This window comes from Pelodiscus sinensis, chromosome 1 (genome assembly GCF_049634645.1).
Source record: "Pelodiscus sinensis isolate JC-2024 chromosome 1, ASM4963464v1, whole genome shotgun sequence".
Lineage (NCBI taxonomy): Eukaryota > Metazoa > Chordata > Testudines > Trionychidae > Pelodiscus > Pelodiscus sinensis.
This window is the reverse complement of record NC_134711.1, coordinates 5,285,382-5,302,902: the sequence shown is the minus strand read 5'-3', so window position 1 is coordinate 5,302,902 and position 17,521 is coordinate 5,285,382. Positions and strand designations below refer to the sequence as shown.

General features: G+C 48.4%; 1 protein-coding gene across 1 annotated transcript in view; it reads left to right on the top strand.

Moving 5' to 3' along the window:
* The window catches only part of EXOC4 (exocyst complex component 4), a 626,684-nt gene that overhangs the window by 528,945 nt on the left and 80,218 nt on the right, over positions 1–17,521 (top strand). Inside the window, exon 14 of the mRNA XM_075925646.1 lies at positions 52–230. Coding sequence (XP_075781761.1) covers positions 52–230 — 179 coding nt within the window. The remainder of the gene's footprint in view (positions 1–51; positions 231–17,521) is intronic.

Below are 17,521 nucleotides of genomic sequence, written 5' to 3'. Positions count from 1 at the left end.
CTGGTTGACACTGTGCTGTATTAACATGCCTGGTTCGTGTTTGCATTTCAGGGCTGCCTTCGGCAAAGAGTCAGAAGTTCTCATTGGGAACCTGGGAGATAAACTAATCCCGCAGCAGGAGATCCTACGTGATGTCAGTGACCTGAAGGCCTTGGCCAACATGCATGAAAGCCTGGAATGGTTAGCTGGTCGCACAAAGGCAGCCTTCTCCAACCTTCCCACAGCCCAGAGTGAGTAGCTGGCACGGGGCTTTTGACAGTATGGAAACGTTGGTCTTTGGTGATAAAACCTGCCAATAACTGGGTCATGGAACTGTAGAGGAAAACCTCTTAGAGGCTGTGACGAAGCAGGGATCATATTCGCTGTGTTTGTTTTATGTTGCATGTGATTTCGGCTGTCCTGTAGAGTGAGTGTGTGTGTGTGTGTGTGTGTGTGTGTGTGTGTGTGTGTTTCCCTGGGCACTGCACCAAAAGCAAGACAGGGATGGGAATTTTGCCTCCCTACACATACGCAAGGCCTGATCCTTTCTGTGACCTGAGCGGGGTGGGTGGGGAGGAGTGTTACCAGGTGACACTTTTTAGCTCAAGAAGCTCAACAAAAGCTAGCGGTGGGGCTGGCTGGGGGGGCAGATGGGCTGCTGGATGTGTGGGTAAGTCTCACTGGCTTGGGGTGCAAGGATGGGGCCAGGGCCCTTAGCTCTGGGCCCTTTCTCTCTCCTGGGTGGATTGCACTGGGTTTCAGTGCCGACAGGTCTATTCTACCTTGTATCCCTGTCAACTAATCAACCTTCTGTTCTACCTGCTGGTTGCGAGTCACATCTGACCACAGATGGGAGTGTAGAGCCCGTTGACTCCCCACACCTCGGTGATGTAGGCTAGATCCAAGGGATTTTAAAATACACATTCAGACTTAGGCTCTGCTGGGTTACAGCTCACACAGACCTAGGCTGGAGCAGCCCAGCAGCACAGGGCATGTGGAGATGCATCTTCTGTGGTGGAACTGGGAAGGCAATTGTCTTAAGCAGGCACAATTCCTCTGATGGCTCAAGGAGACGCACAAGGCAAAGATGCTCCACTCTCCGACACAGCGTTTCCCTGTGCAGGGTGCCAGCTCTGCTCGCTTTTGTGGGAGCAAGCCGACAAGCCCGCACTGCACAATCGCGGGGCACCAGCACCGGCGTGCGCATGAGCGATGCGCAGAACCAACAGGTGAAGATGGCCTCTTGCACCCATCCTTCTCTTGTGCATGCACACAGGGCCGGGCACAATCCTATTCCCCAAGTTTTAAACCATGCCACCTAATGAGTTACCTAGGTTCAGACGCTTCAGGGGGTAGCCGAGTTAGTCTGTACAGGATAAACTTAAAAAACAACAAATGGTCTGGTAGCACTTTATAGACCAGGGGTGGCCTATACAGATGAAGAGCCAAAATAGTTGTGGATACAACACAAAGAGCTAAGGGAAAAAAGTTGTTGAAAGGGGGGAAAAAAACCCACCCCCAGCTGCCATTTGTTTGAGGGGGGGGAAAAGCCCTGGATGCCACGTTTGATCGAGGGAAAAAAAAAAAGAAGAAAAGGGCCTGGCCACAGCCCTTTTAAGAACAGAGCAGGCATTGCCCTTTTAAGGGCGCCATTTTGAAGTCTGCACTGGCATCTCATGCAGACAGAAACACATTGCCCCTTTCAGAGTCCTGAGATGCCCCTTTCAGAGGGGAGCTGCACTTCTTTCTTGGAAGAGCTGTGGTTCGCCCACCCCTGTTATAGCCTAACAAAACATGTAGATGGTATCGTGAGCTTTCGTGGGCACAGCCCACTTCTTGAGATGTCTTTGACTGGTTCACATGTCAGGCAATTGGGACGCTTTTTAGTTTTAAATAAAAGAAGGCGTAGCTAGGGGATTCGATACATTAGAACAATTTCATGTGGCTCCAATAGAGAAGTAGGGCAACTTACTTATTTTCTCAAAGATGCATGACATGCAATAGCCTAGGAAGAGAATTCTGTCCATTCACTTTCCCAGATGCCTTCATTACCTCTTATTTCTTCTGGGTATTCCAAGGAAAGCCGCTCAAACCATTTCAGCTTTCCCAGCTTACAGTACAGGAGGCAGGGAAATTGTTCTGTATTGAGCTGAGGCTGAAAAACCTGCTTAGGAAGAAAAATGATTGAGAGATACTCTGTTAACGAGAGACATCTGGTTTATATATTGAAAAGGCTTATTGCTGTGGCATTGTTACGCTGGCAGATGATAAATCTACTGCACTGGAGGTGACTCCACTCACACTGAGCTGCATTGTGGTCCAGTGGATAGAGTGGGGGGGACTGGGAATCAAGAGACCTAGCTTCTATATCCAGCAGCCTAACCTCGGGCAGATCATTCTACTTGCCTGCATCTCCGTTCTCTGGCGATAGCGATAGTTCCGCCATCTGTGAAGTACTTGGAGATCTATAAATGAAGAATGCCAGGAAAATGATCATTGTTGCTCTTATTAGTATTATTATTGTTATTGTTATTGGCCGCAGCAATTATGCAGCAGACGTAGAAATTGATCTCCGCAACGGCTTCCTCCTTTCTGAATGAATGAATCACCTATCCTAAAAATACAGTCGCTCTGTAAGAAATGCTCTAGGAATAATGCTCCCTTTGCAACTCAATCCTATTTCTGTTGTTTGTACATCGCTGAGTGGCCTGACATGATGGATGCTGACAGATCTGTGTCTGTAATGTTCACCATTATGCAGAGGATGACATCTTTGACCTAATAGCGTCCCCTATGCCATTTCATTGTTGCAATGACATGCTGTGCACGGTACATCTCAGGATGATTATTATACTTTGGGAAGTTGAAAGTCATTGAGTTACCAGCCTTGTGGTACAACACTCTCCCAAACACACTATGATTGCCTAGAAAAACACTGACTCGTGGCTTTTCTTGTGGCCATGTCTCCACTTGCGGAAAGATCGACACTCTGGCAATTGATTTTCAGGCATGCCCTTTAGCAGGACTGGCAAAGACCCGCTAAATCAAACCCCAAGGGTGCCCCCATCAGCGCCGGTACTCCTCACTGTTGCGAGGAGTAAGGGAAATTGATGGGAAAGTTCCTCACATTGACTCCCACTGCGAAGACAGTGCCAAAGCTCGGCTTAAGGTACGTCAACTCGAGCTACAATTTTTATGTAGCTGGAATAGCGTATCATAAGCCATCCTTCCCCCGTAGTTAGGGCCTGGCCTTATATGACTGAAAGACATTCAGCACATCAGCAAAGTTAATTGGCTCCCTTTCTAACAATCTCATTTAAACAAGCCTTTGAATAGCAGAAAGACTTAATAGTACCAGCTCTTTTTACTGATAGAAATGTAGCCGTGTTAGTCTGGGGTAGCTGAAGCAAAATGCAGGACAATGTAGCACTTTAAAGACTAACAAGATGGTTTATTAGATGATGAGCTTTCGTGGGTTGTGACTATTTTCTTCCACTATTTGATCTGAGGAAGTGGGTCTGGCCCACGAAAGCTCATCATCTAATAAACCAGCCTGTTAGTCTTTAAAGTGCTACATTGTCCTGCATTTTGCTTCAGCTCTTTTTACTGTGATTGCTTATGGAAGGAAGGTTTATTTCTTAATAAATAACACTATAATGAATTTGCTAGGGTGTATATCTTCCAGTATTAAAACTGCTCCCGTGTGTGTCATAGAACCTATTATGCTAATGACGGTTCTCCTTTAACTCAAATAGCAAGAGTATAGATTCTTGTGGAGCGGGAGGGTAGGAATTCCATCCTTCCTTTTGCAGAGTCATGGTAAATGGCTGTAGAGTGCTCACAGTGAAAGCTACAAAGTGACAACTTATTTGTCACGGTGCTTTGCATTTATTTAGCTCCTTCTCCTGTTAAGATCCTGACGTGCTTCACAATCATTATGCATCAGTGTGACGTAGTGGGGGTACCTGGCTGGTTTCTATGCTGCTGGCTCTGGGGTAACCCCCACTGGCTGCCGTGGGTACCACGACCCAGCAAAACAGGATGAGTCACTATGCAAATGAGTATGGCCAGACACCCCCCCATGGAGAGGAACAAAGGAAGGTGGAATGCTGCCCTGGCTGGGGGGCAGGGCTGGAAGAGGGTTAGTGAGTTGCTGGCTGGAAGCATGGAGGAGACAGCCTAGGGAAAGGGACTGGAGTTTAGGGGCCCAGTATCCCCCATCTCAAGGGGGCCTGAGGCATCCTAGCCCAGCTCTGTGACCAGATTACATCTGTGCTGTGCTGTATCCTGGAGAGGCAATAAACTTCCTCTATTACACCGGCTGCTGCAGTCTGTTTGTGCCATTTCGGGATGCAGGAGACGGGGGAACCCCATCGCGCTGTCACAATCAGCACCCTTGCACAGAAGGCAAGGGCAGTATTAAGTGCAGCTGCCTCTAGTGTGGAGTGAAGCAGCTGTTTAACTATAATGCCACACCACAGGTGGAATGACAGGAGGAGTGCTGACCAGCCCCCGGTGACTAAGGGGTTAAACACAGGTAGTTAGCAAAAGTGTCAGCCAGGGGGCCAGACAACCAATTGAGATAGAGTGTTGAAATTTGAATTAGATATAGGTTCACTGCCTGCTTTCTTTGTGTGGGAGAGAGAGACCGGGAGTTGAGACACACAGAATAATTTAAACCCAGGCAGAACTACCATGCCTCCAAGGAATTCAGAGCATGGGAGTGGACTGAACAAAGAGAAGATTGGAAGTAAGTAAAAAGGTGGGAAAAGTGGATCCAGTCACGTTCAGGGTAATTTTTCTTGATTTTTGTGGTTTGGTTTGAACTGCTTTGTGTGATTCTATGCCTCCCTTCCCCATTTACTACCTTGCATTGTGCCTAAAGACTTTTCTCTGTGTTTTAATTGGTTTTCCTTAGTTGCCCTGTAACATCTAGCAACCAAGTACGCTTTCTCAAGTTTATCTTTTGTTTTGTAATAAAAATCACTTTTTTTTAAAGTGATGATTTGATTCTTGTGTCCCGGAAGATCTGTCTATGGGTATCCGTGTGCCTCTGACTGACGGGTCATCTACCAAAGACTGCAGCTTGTTTTTCTCTCTTCTTTTTTCAAAATGTTTTGACGCAAAAGAGCTTGGGGTACCCCTGGGGATGATTTCAAATGTTCACCCCTGGTTTTTAGGGATATAAAAGCACTTGATGATGGCAGCGATTCCCCACAATCTGTGTATTATGATTCTGGGGGGGGGGGGGAATTTTTGTAACCAGAGCCTTTAGAGGCAAGGTTTTGAAGCTCTCTTGCAGGCCCACATCTTCTGCACTTGGAGTGCCAGAGTGGGGAACAGCCCTGACAACAGGTCAAGGAAGGAAGAGAAGGAAATTGTAGGTAGACAGTTGAATTACAGAAGTGTTGGACATAAATCAATACTTTGCTTTATTTCAAATGAAGTTTGGTAAATTAACATGAGACGGTTAAAGTGTTTAATAATGTTGATTAATATTTCCTTTCTTGTTTAAATTAAACCATTCTCTCTAGCTTCAGCACTAATAAAATGGCTCGGGCGTAATTATATAATTAACGGCAAGTTTCCATTAGTAGCCGGTGGTCCGCGGAAAGGTTTGCGTTGAGCCGGGTAGGCCACGGGCCAAACTGTTCAAGAACCACTGCTCTAAGCATTTGACACAGCCTGGTGCTGTTTATTTACTTGAGATCTAACGGACTCATCAAGGTGGTATGTAATAAGATCATTAAGGTGGTATGATCAACTAATATGTCAGCACCAAAATCCTTAGGCCCCAACTATGACTGACTTTAAGATGCTTTAATCTGACCTCTGGGTTCTAAATACCTGGGTTGTTAAAAAAATCTGTCAGGCTATGACATAGAAAAATGGTTGCAAGACTAATACTTTTGCATGTCCCACATAAAAAATTACAGCAAATGCTGAGCTGCAGCGATGATTCCCAGAGCTGGATTAGCATTACAGAGAATGGTCCTTGGACCTGTTAAGGAAGTGAGTTGAAGTTGTTAAAATGAAATCATCCTGATTACTTTGAGCACAAATTGAAATGGAGGGTTTTAATTTTTTTATCAGTGTTTCCCAACCATAAAAAGGAACCATTCCCGCTTCACAGAGGATGTTTCACACATTGGTGAAGAACATTAAAAGTACAAAATACAATATTTTACTTGGCGATGCCCTCCTTACAATAAATTTCTGTTGGTGCATTAAACCATGGGCAGACAAATGCAAGGAGTGCCTGAAACAAGAGAGAGGTCCAGTGATGTTACTAAACGATGGAGTCTATTGACCTAATGGGCATACGTGAAACCTGGTGGGATAAGACTCATAAATGGAATGTCAACACAGCCAACTGCACTCTATCTGGGAGAAATAAAAAGTGAAGAGACAGGGCAGAGGTGATGGTATGTGTCAAACGTATTTACAAACCTGCCAAGCTACGAGGAAGAGCACGTTGGGGAAAGTCTTTTGGGGAAGGATGCAAAGGAGAAGTGAGACACGGCATCTGCCTATGTTCCATCAGGGCAGACGAGCAAACAAATAAATAAATTGTGGACTGACTTTGAAAGGGCTGGAAACAACTGGGTAGTGAACTCCTGGGGGATTATAACTACCCAGAACTGGCTGTTTTAGTGATTCACATAACACCGGTGCCATAAAACTTATCTGTGCCACAATTTATTCCATTCTAGGTAGAGTCTTACACTGCATTCATCCCTGTAGCACCTAAATACTGCTATCCACAGTGTACAAGGAGAATGGGGCAATAAATAAGCTAAATAAAGGTGTCTCCCGTCATAAACTGAAACTCTCCACATTCAAGCTCTGGCAGACTGCCAGACAGATGCTAAAGGCAGGGGTCCTGAGCTCTTGGTATTAGGAAAACGGACCCAAGTTCCTTGAGCAGGGGTAGGCAATAATTTTTGATGGGGGAGGGGTCATACCAAGATTTTGATAAATGGCCAATGGCCACACTTCCCTCTGGAGGCGTTTTGAGGTCTGGGATGGAGGTTGGGTACATAAGGGAACTCAGGATAAGAGAGTGGGGTGAAGGAGAGGCTGTGAGGTCTGAGAGGGAGTTTGGGTGGGTGGGGCTGTGATCTGTGGCAGGGGATTGGGGTGCAGGGTTTGGTGGGGGATATGGGTGCAGGAGAGGATTTTGACCTTGGGGGAGGGCTATAGGAGAGGTGGAAGGTCTGGGTGGGAGGAGTTCTGACCTGGGGCAGGCGAGAGGAGGGTACAGAGGGTTTGGTTGTGACCTGGGGCAGGGGATTGAGGTGCAGGGTCCAGGAGGGGGTGTGGATGCAGGAGGATTTTGGCCCGGGGGGGTGGGTTTTAGGAGGTGGGTGCAGGGTCTGGGAAGGAGTTGGGGGGGGGAAGAAGGGAGGGGCTGGGGTGCCAGTGGCAGGCTCTGGGGAGGAAGTTACCTAAGCAACACCCGGCCAGCAGCTCTCTCGAGCAGGCTTCCCTGCAGCAACCCCAGACTGCTGGCTGGCTGTATATGTGGCTCTCTGCACTGCCAGAAGCATGGAAGGAGATAAAGGCTCACTGCTCCTGCCCCTAACAAAATCTCTCAGCGCCTAATGGTCAGAAACCAGCCAATGGGAGCTGAGAAATTATGTTGCACAGTCCCCACTCCCAGCAAAGTTTCTGGCCAATAGAACTGAGAGATTGAGCTGGGAGTGAGGGAAGTGTGCTGAAGCCTGTCCCTCCTTCCCCTCTCCCCGCAGCGCAAAAAGCAACACGGAGCAGCTAGCTGCTTTGATTGACACTGCTCCCTCCCACAGGGGTGGGCACGGGCTATATCAAAAGGCCTGGTGGGCCGGATTTGGCCCATGGGCCGGATCTTGCCCACCCCGTCCCAGAGTCATTTTCAATTTCAGCTTTTGTCACTTTGATTTTCACATATTTGCAGACATGAAACCAGTGGATTCTGTAGGAATGCACCAGACTGCTCTGTGATTCTTTGTACTACTCTGTGCATAGAGACCTCTTCATCATTTCTGTGCCAGGTTTATAGAGTGCCGGGTACCCCTGTGTCTTAGCAGGCAGATTTTAAGCTATCAGGTAGCTTGGTAGTCACCGTCATCTTCTGATTCTGAGCAGCTCCATCTTCAGCCCTGTTTTGCACTTTGGAATAGGCGCTATGTGAACATCCCTCACTTGAGCTACAGCAGTAATTCCACTAGGAAGTAGCAGTTATAGGTTCTTATCCTCTCTCTGGACTAGCCACCAGATTGAGGACAAACCTGCTTGGCGCAAATATTACCTATGCAAACCTTGATGAGAAGATGGAAGCTTTGCTGAGAAAATATGGAGGCAGTGCGGTATGACATGGGATGGGGAACTAGAGACTCTGGACTTTTCGTCGGACTCTCCCGCTTTTGCCCAGGAAATTCGTTCTTGAAGAGAGATTTTCCAAAAGCGCTGGAGTGACTTAGGATCACAAATCCTGTGGAAAGTCAATGGGTCACGTTCTCCTCAGTCTCACAAATGCTTTTGAAAATCCCCTGCCCTTGCAATCTTTTGACTCATCTATGTCACCAGCATGTTGTCAACTCATTGCACCACAGGGGGGAGTGTTGTTTGCTTAATATTTAGAAGTTGTCAATGTGGAGAGTACAGCTGGTGTAGGGGGTCGCGCTGTGCAGGACCTGAGACACCTGTTCGTGCTCCTGTCTGACACACAGATATGGACAGACCCTCGCAAGTCCTTTTTGGCTGACAAAGGTCATTCAGTTGCAGCTGGTTCCTCTTCCTCCCTTAAGAATAGACCAGGCTCCATTCACAGGTTGTGCAGGGGGTTGGGTTCAGCAGTCCTGGGGCTTACTTCAGATGCTGCAGGGTTCCCGCCAGCCGCTTGTGGAGGTAAGATGGGCCCTCTCCTTTTTCCCCACTCAAGCTTGACTGTATGCACAGGGAGGACTCAGAGGAGGCAGGAGGAATTCTCTCTCTCGAGGCTTGGCTGGCTGGCTCTTCCTCACATGTTCATGGGCTAACTGCACAGTTGGGAAGAAATTTTCCCTCCGGTCACATTAGCGGTAATCTTGGGAGGGAGGGTTTCCCATCCGCTACAGCATCTGGGTGCAGGTCTCTTACCGGAATTAGCGGAGTATCTCTCACATAATCATTTCCCTCCCGTTGCATGGGCTTTGGGCATTGGGCACCCCAATCCCTCCTATGTCCTGCCTATGTCGCATAATAGTCCAGTCTCCTATGGCTGTAATACTGCGGGCCAGTTTCCATTGTGGGGATCAATGTAGGGCTGCTGAGATGTGGTGGCAGCCTTTGGTGCACCGGAGGTCAGACGAATGATGTGCCCGTCCAGCTCTAGGAATCTCTGGCCTTCAGCTCTAGGAATCTCGGCAGGTGACAGTCGTAAGACACCTGAATCAACAGCCAAATCCCAGGGCAGCCTGCCTACTCAAAAGAAAGAGAAGAGAAACCTTTGAGAGTCAATAAAAGCCTTTCCCCGGCTCCTTTTGAGGCAAATGTGGGAACGTGGGCTGGAAACTTCAGCTGTCACACTCAACGCCTGGTATTACTAATGCAGCACCAAGTATGGGCCGCAAAACCAAGCACCATAAGCGTGGGCCGTGTGCTTTACAGAATGAATGGGAGCCGGGCCCTATGCCCAGGAATTTACAATCTCATTTTAGATGGGGTTCAGCACTGAGAGCAGCAGATAAAAGGAGGGGAAAGAGTACAGGGCAAAGGGCCACCATAACAGGCTGTGATGTAGCTTCTTGATGCTGTCGCTGTGTAATGTTGGCGCTTGTCTTCTTACCTGCTGTGATCAGCACCTCCCTCCATAGCTGTTACTTGGAGCTCCTCCTTCCAAAAGTGTCTGAGAGAGAAAGACCCCTCCCTCAACTCCTCCTTCCTCCCCATGTATATCCCTTCTTGGGGTGCCTTCCCCTAGAGCAGTGGTTCTCAAAGTGTGGTCCATGGTCCACGACCGTCTTGCAGGTGGGCCGTGGGTTTGGGGCTCACCCCTGCGGCAGTGAGCCTGGGCTGACACTCCAGCCCCTCCCTCCCCCACGTGGTTGGAGAGCCAGTGCGGACTTCCCACTGTGATGGGGTGAGCCCTGAGCCTAGCGGGCTGGATCCAGCTCATGGGGGCAGGAAGCAGCTCCATGCACTGCCACTCCCCCTCCCTCTCCTCTTGGCTGGGAGAACAGAAGCGCAAGAGACTGCTCACCTGGAGGCTTTCCCTGCTGCTCCCATTGGCCAGAATTCCAGCCAATGGGAGCAGCAGGGAGCACAGAGCCAGGTAAAGGCTCCTCCATCCCCCTCATGCCCAGACTCCCCCACTCCAGCCCACTCCTGCGCCCATTTTGTCATCACGGGTGGTTGGCTGGTGATCCGCGGAAAGGTTTGTATTGAGCGGGATGGGTCACAGGCCAAAAAGTTTGAGAACCCACTGCCTAATAGACAGCCTGTGCTAATACCTTTCATGGATTGAAACTATAGATGTTATGTGACTATAAATACATAGAAAATGGGCAACTTTTTCTGGCATACCCATCCAAGGGTAAATACAGGCAATGCGGTAGGGAAGCAGGGGTGGAGGAGGTTAAGGAAATCTTCTGTGAATTCCACTAAAGAAAGAACTCCACGTAGGTGACTCTTTGGTTAGCCTGTCAAAAGGCCCCTTCCGACAGATAAAAATTCAATAACCTTTCCCTGGGAATGTGCCACAATTATCACTCATTTAAAACCAGCCCTGCTAATAGAGTGTTTTATCACGCCGGGCAGTCTCTGCATTGTTCATTATTTAGTGTTTGCTAAGCTGATGGCACTTCCATAGCTCTCCCCTTATCTGCACTTCTTCAGAATTGGATTTTATATTTTTCAAACCAGTCAGATATGACAAAGCCATTTTCTTTTGCTCTTGTCTTTTAAGGGACTACGAACTTCTTTTTAACAATAGCCATTTAAGGATTAAAGTTGCTAGACGGGACTGAATTAGTCAGGGTAGTCAAGCAAATTTTAAATAGATTGCATGTTAAATGGAAGTGGGACTTTCCTCTCCTCCCCTCTCTTCTGTTTCTCCCTCTCGTCGTATGTAGATATAACATGTACTAGCCTTCTGAACCCCTCTGAATATTATGCAGAAATGAATTCTAATGCACCGGGATGCAGGCGGGAAACAAGGCGGTGGAGTCTTATCTAGACACATTTTAAAATGGCTGTGTACTGTGTGCATGTGCAGAGAAGGAAAATAATGGCATTAGCCTAACGCCTTGGAGACTCCCATTTAAATTCAACTGGTTGTTTTGCATATAGTGACTTTGGACTGTTACAGTCAGCAGTTACTTACGGTGCATTTAAAGAGTCTCTACGTTATCTCAATCCCCAAAGACGGAATCACCTTTCTTCCCTAGAGATGTTATTTCAGGTTTGGTTAAGTTCATACATTTGTACAAGGTACCTATGAGACTGTCAAGATAGATAGATGTCTTATGTATACCCAAGGATATAACTGGCCCGTTATGATCTATCATAATGTGGTTTCTATTTCTTGCCTCTGTAGAGGAACATTGTGGGGGCTGTATTAGAATAATACCTTAGCTCGGTGGTTCCCAACCTTTTTTATGCCAGGAACCAACAAACCCATTCACAAGCTTTTGGCAGACCAATAACATTGTAGCTGCATATTTGCATATTCATTATGTAAAACGAATGTGATGTTTAGTTGCAGAAATGCAACTAAAATGTTACCTGACCCAGCCCCTTGCTCCCCAGTGCCTAACATCCTTTGACCCCCCCCACCCCTACACACCATGCCCTTTGACCTTTTAACCTATGACCTCTACAGCCCATGCCAACACCCTCTTGCCCCGTGATCCCACCACACTCTCACCCAACACCCCTTTGCCCCCACCCCAGCCCCACACTCCCCAGAGCGAGGCTTCCTCCCTAGGGAGGCAAGGGGAGCAGTTATTGGCAGCACGCCCCCATGGGTAGATAGGGCGGAATGCAGACCCCCAGCCGGCCGCCGGTACCGTGGGGGGAAGAAAGGGGGAAGTGCCCCCTTTGCTGCCTCAGCGCCACCACCGGCAAAAACACAGTCAGGGAGTGTGGCCATTGGCGGCGCGCGCACTCCCTCCTCTTTTGTGAGTCATCACTCCCCAAGTGCATCTTCCTAAGCACGGAGGAGGGATGAGGCAGGGAGGCGCCTCCTGCCATGCCTCAGCCACCATGGTTGCCAGAGCTGAGCTGCTACGAACAGCCACCGTGGCCTGGCAGGTAGCGGGTCGCGGACCAGTGGCAGGGAACCGCTGCCTTAGCTGTTCTTCAGCTGTAAGAACAGCATCCCAGGGAGATTCTCTGTGACAGTGAGATCGTGATACTTCCCCATCCGTAGATCATGCTGCTGAAGAGATTGAAGAGCGATGAAGCATGTCCGTCTGTCTTGACTTGCAGTCGTTTTGACCTTGTGTACCGGGTGTAGGAATGATGCTGCAGACAGGGTATGCACGCTCAAGGGTTGGGCTTTTTTCGACATGGCTCATAGGTTGGGATGCTTCCCATCCATCACTGTGGGATCCTGTTTCCCATTGAGTACCAAAGAGGGAAACAGCAGAACGTTCAGAAGAAAACCAATAGAGGGAGCTTTGAAGAAACCCCCACAGTGATAAAACAGTGGGAGCTCCCAGGTTTCTACACAAGTTCATCAGATGCCCAAAGAGCAGATTAACTCATAAAAGTTCATGTTGCCCTAGCTGCTGTGGAAAGGAGAAAAAGCAGCCTCAAAAACTCACTGCGGAGTCATCTTTAACAAAGCATTTTCTAAACAAAGCACTGCTCCCAGTACTTGTATTACTCTCTGTAAGCTCTGGTATACACTAGGGCTTTATTTATCTTATGTTCTTGTTCGTATTTCCCCTTGGGTTGAATTAATAAGAGGAGCATCCACACTACTAAGCCCATTATTTTGAAAGAACGGGACGCTTATTTCAAAATCAGTACTCCTGCTTTCCTCAAGGAATAACTCTAATTTTGAAGTAGTTATTTCAAAGTAGCAGTCGTGTGGATGCTCCGGGGCCGCTATTTCAAAATAACGACTCCCCAGAGTCATTTGAACTAATTACTCCCCAGTGCTTCCTAGGGCTCTCAGTCAAGGTTGCGCATCAACATTCACGGAGCCCACCTTGGACTCATTTTGAGGCTTCATGGTGAGGGGGGCACAGTTCCATCGGCCACCTGAGCACCCCAGGCTCTCCTTCCCCTGGCTGCTCTCCCCCGCAGGCAGCTGCCAGTCACCAAGGCAGCCAGTAGCACGAACACGGGCTGGAAGGCTTCAGACCCGCACAGCCGGCGGCCGGAGAGAAGTGACACTTTCTTGCTTCAAAGCACTGCTTTTTTCTGGCCAGCTGTGCCGCTGCTCTGTGCTCCTCTGCAGCCATCAGCCTCTGCTCACACTGCTAGCCACCTCCTGCCAGCTCTCCTGAGGCTACAGCAGGTGAGCGCCCCTGCTCTTTTTCCTCCCACACAGCCCTCTGTACAGAGGGACTCCCCCACACCCACCTAGAGCGGCTGCCCTCTGCGCGGAAGGAGGTCCCGGACTTGGTGCTGCACACTGCCCCGGCTCTGGGGGCCCTGTGTCGTTGGGGTGAGCATGCCAGGGCACTGCGTGTTTCATTGTAAATCCCCCTCTGCAGCTGCCCCAGTGCCTAGAGGGGAGTGCGCCAAAAGTCTGGCTCGAAACAGCTCTGAGCTCTGCAAAAGTTCTGACCCGAATCTGGGATCCAGCTTTCCAGCTCAGGCCTGTCTAGCTGCCCGGGCAGCCTGCTACGGCCAGAGATGGCATTACGGAAGAGCCTCCAAGGCTGTGCCGTGCTGCCCGGAGGCTTTGCCCCACCTGGAGGCCACACTTCTCCCTGCCCACAGACTGTGCTAGTTCCACCGCTAACCACGGAAATATTTCCCAGCTCTCAACAGCAAACCCTCTCCAGGAAGCGCGTTCTTCCTCGGCACACTCGCCGTGCCGGAGCCGTGGCTTGTAATCGCTTATTGGAGCAGGTGAACCTTGCAGTACAGTGCTTGGTGTTCGGAAGTTAATTACTGCATTTGGCTAAGCCAGCCGCACATGACATTTAACGGAAGGTGAAGCATCATGCTGCGGAAACACCCCTTCCTCTCACAGAGAAGTTTTGCACTTGCTGCAGCATCTGCTTCTTTCTGAGAAAGGGATCGCCTTGCAGAAAGGAGCATCGCCGCCAAAGGATGCCGGGTCCTTCCACTGACGGCCTTTCCGCCTCATGCACACGTTATTAGGGCTCAATTATACCTGCCTGCAAGTGAGCCCAGCCCTATCTCCCTCTTGTTCCCCTGGGGAAAGTATTTCCCTTTTCGTTCCTGATTCCAGGCTCAGCCGTCTTGACGGTTCCTCCTCGAGTCATGGAACCGACGTGCCACCTGGCTTCTATCTGTATTACCTCACAGTTGATTCCTCTCCCCCATTTTATTTGAAATCCGGACGGTTTCCTCGCAGCGCTGTAATATTCCTTGCGGTCGTGTTTTGCCTTCTGGATCCCTTGCATCTGGGTTCCTTTGCATCGAGGCATGTAAATCACGTATCCCCAGCAGCGGCTCCTGATTGCCGCATGCTGCCTTTTCATAGAGTTGGTGAGTCAACGTTGTTGGAGTCTGTTTTCTGGTGATTTAAAGCAGGTCGTTGGTTTATTTTGCAGGGCCAAATTACACCAGATTTAACCTGGGAGGGGAATCCGGGCAGAACTTGACCCTTAGAACAATAAAAGAACCATTCCCCGTGTCCCTTGGAAATCCCTGTGTGAAGAGTGGGTGTTTCCCCAGACGGTTTGCAGAGAACAGAAATCCACATAGCAAAGGGGACATCTGCTTAGGTTTGTCAGCAAGAAGGTCAGCCTCTTCACACAGCAACCCAGGAGAAATTAGGCCTTTGAGGCCAACCCTAGCCCTTTCCCCACTATATGTGGGCTCTCCAGATTAGGTGGTCTTCTATCTACCAAAGGTAATCGCCCCAGATGCCCAGGCATATTGGTAGGAGAAGGATGCGGGAGATGCTGTCTCTACTTGTTCGGTAGATATATGCAGGCTTCAGACTTGGGCGTCTCTTTTGAATACTAAATTTACTTCTGTCAAGGCTCTTCCCCACTCTGGCATGATGAATGCAGAAGTGGGGGTCTGCAAAAGCACCCCAAAACCTAATCTCTACAGACTTTGGTACAAAAGCTCCCCCCAAAATCCTAATACCCGGGCTTTGGGAAATAAAAAAAAACGTGGCCACCACTCAAGTATTACAAGAGAAAAAACAGGGAAGAGGTCACCTGGGAAACCTCAGCCCTAAAGTAAAACCAGGACACACAAATTAACCAATATCAGGTTAAATAAAAAAGAAAGAACTTTTATTATCAAAACAATACCCCAGTTACAAGCATAGTTGGAATGGCTAGATGGAAGAGCCACCAATTAATATACTCATGAAGGATTCTGCCATGGGCCAAAACTTAGTTACAACAGAGAGAAAAACCCATTTCTAACAGCACAGATGACATATCCAAATTCCCAAACCAGAAAACAATAAAACCTGACGGATTTATCTAGACTTTACCCTACTTACACAATATGAAGAGTCTTTTTCTTTGAGAGACGTCTTCTGTCTCCCTCAGTACCTAGAGAGCAAACTGGCTCAGAGACAAAGGAGGGAAAACCCCAAAATTCCTTTGTCTTCGTTTGAAATTCCTACCTACATTTCTATTGGCTGACTGCTACCTGCCTAGGTACAGGGGACATAGCCAGCAGCCTGCAGACTAAGGGGTTAACTATCCCTTATGGCCATGACAACTTCAAAGCAGAAATAAAATGTTCATGTAACAGAGGTTCCCACATACTGTGCCTAGTATTGCAGGGGTCTGTTAATGGGACACAGTCTTATTTCTATCACTTAGCACAGGGGTGGGGAACCTAAGTCCCAGGAGCCAGACCCAGTTTGCCTGATTCCAGCCCCAGAGGCTCAGGGCCCCCCTCCCCATCCCCAGCTTGAGGGCCCCGTGCTGGTACCCCCCATCCAACTGATTTTTCTGAGAGTCAGCGGCCCCAACCTATAAAAAGCTTCCCCACCCCTGACTCAGCAGTTTCCATTCATAGGTTGGAAAGCTCCTTTATACCACTCTCCCAGTGTAAATGGGTACATGACTTGCACTCCCTGCAGGGTGCTTGCATGCTGACAGTGTGTTGTAAAGGAACCTTAGTACAAATGAAAATCAGGCCCCATGCGATGTCAAAATAGATGCCTTTCTCTTTAGGGAGAGGAATTGTTGCTATGGTGGAAGGATCTTTATGTTCCACCCAAATGTTTCATATTCACTGAATTAAGCTCTTAAATGTGGGTGATTATCCCTCAAGTTGAAGCTTATTTCACCCATCACTGAACTTGTACCACAACTCGCTGGGTCGATTGTTCATTGGGACTTTTTTTTTTCCTAGAGACCTATTATTAATAGATAACTTTATTTAAAAGCCTGAATAAGTAAAGACTACAAAAGTCTATCTGACCTCAATAGCAACAAGAGGACTTAACGAATGTGTCTGCTTCGTTAGTGCAATAAGTGCGGATTTTTTTTTCAACAGAAAAAGCTGTAAATCGCCTCTTAATGCAAAACATCTACCATTAGCTTCAAGTGCGAAATGAGTGCTTGTATTCTCTGATGAATTCCTGTTGCTTGGATGTAACATAGAGTAACGAAGAGTTTTTCTTTTTAGCAACATAAGCAGTCGCGTCATCTTCCAGCATCTATTTCACTCCTCAGCTCAAGTCAAAATTAAGGTTAATGGCACACTTACTAAATATGCTAACCCCCCTCCTTCTCAACCTTTTCTTCACGGAGCTGTCCTCTGTTTCTGCTCTTCATGTCTTCATGGCTGCACTCGTCCTCCACGGCCCATAGGGGGCACCACCGTGTCCTCGCTTTGGTTCCCTTCTTGCTGAGCCAGTCCTTCTTTGGTCACGTTCATGTGACGATTTTCAGCTTCCTTATCTGCCTTGACGATTCAGGAATCTACTTGTCTCCTTCCAGACAAATCCCATTTCTCAGCCTATCACTCTGACCTGCCTTCTTGGGGTTATTACGCAAATAATTTAACTCAAAGTCCCTCGGAAAGCCTCCCCATGCCCTTCGTCCTCCATCACGGTTGATACCACCACCCTCCACACCATCGGTCAGGTCAGTTGTTTTAAAGGGGGCGTGATTGAGGTGTGAAGGGGAAGCCTGTTCTGTTTCATAAGGTTCCTCCAAAGCAAAAACACGATTGCTAGGAGCTCTAAGACACAACAAGCCATAGATTTTTAAGGCCAGAAGGGACTGTTACGATCATCTAGACCAAGGGTGGGCAAGAGGCTGTGAGCGGGCCAGAACAGGCCCTCAAAGCCCACGTCTGCCTCGCCAGAACCCTTAGGCAGAGAACAGCTCACACTTTAAAAAGCCAGCTGTTCTCAGTTCCAGACAGCTGGGGAGGGAGAAGGAGGCTTCTC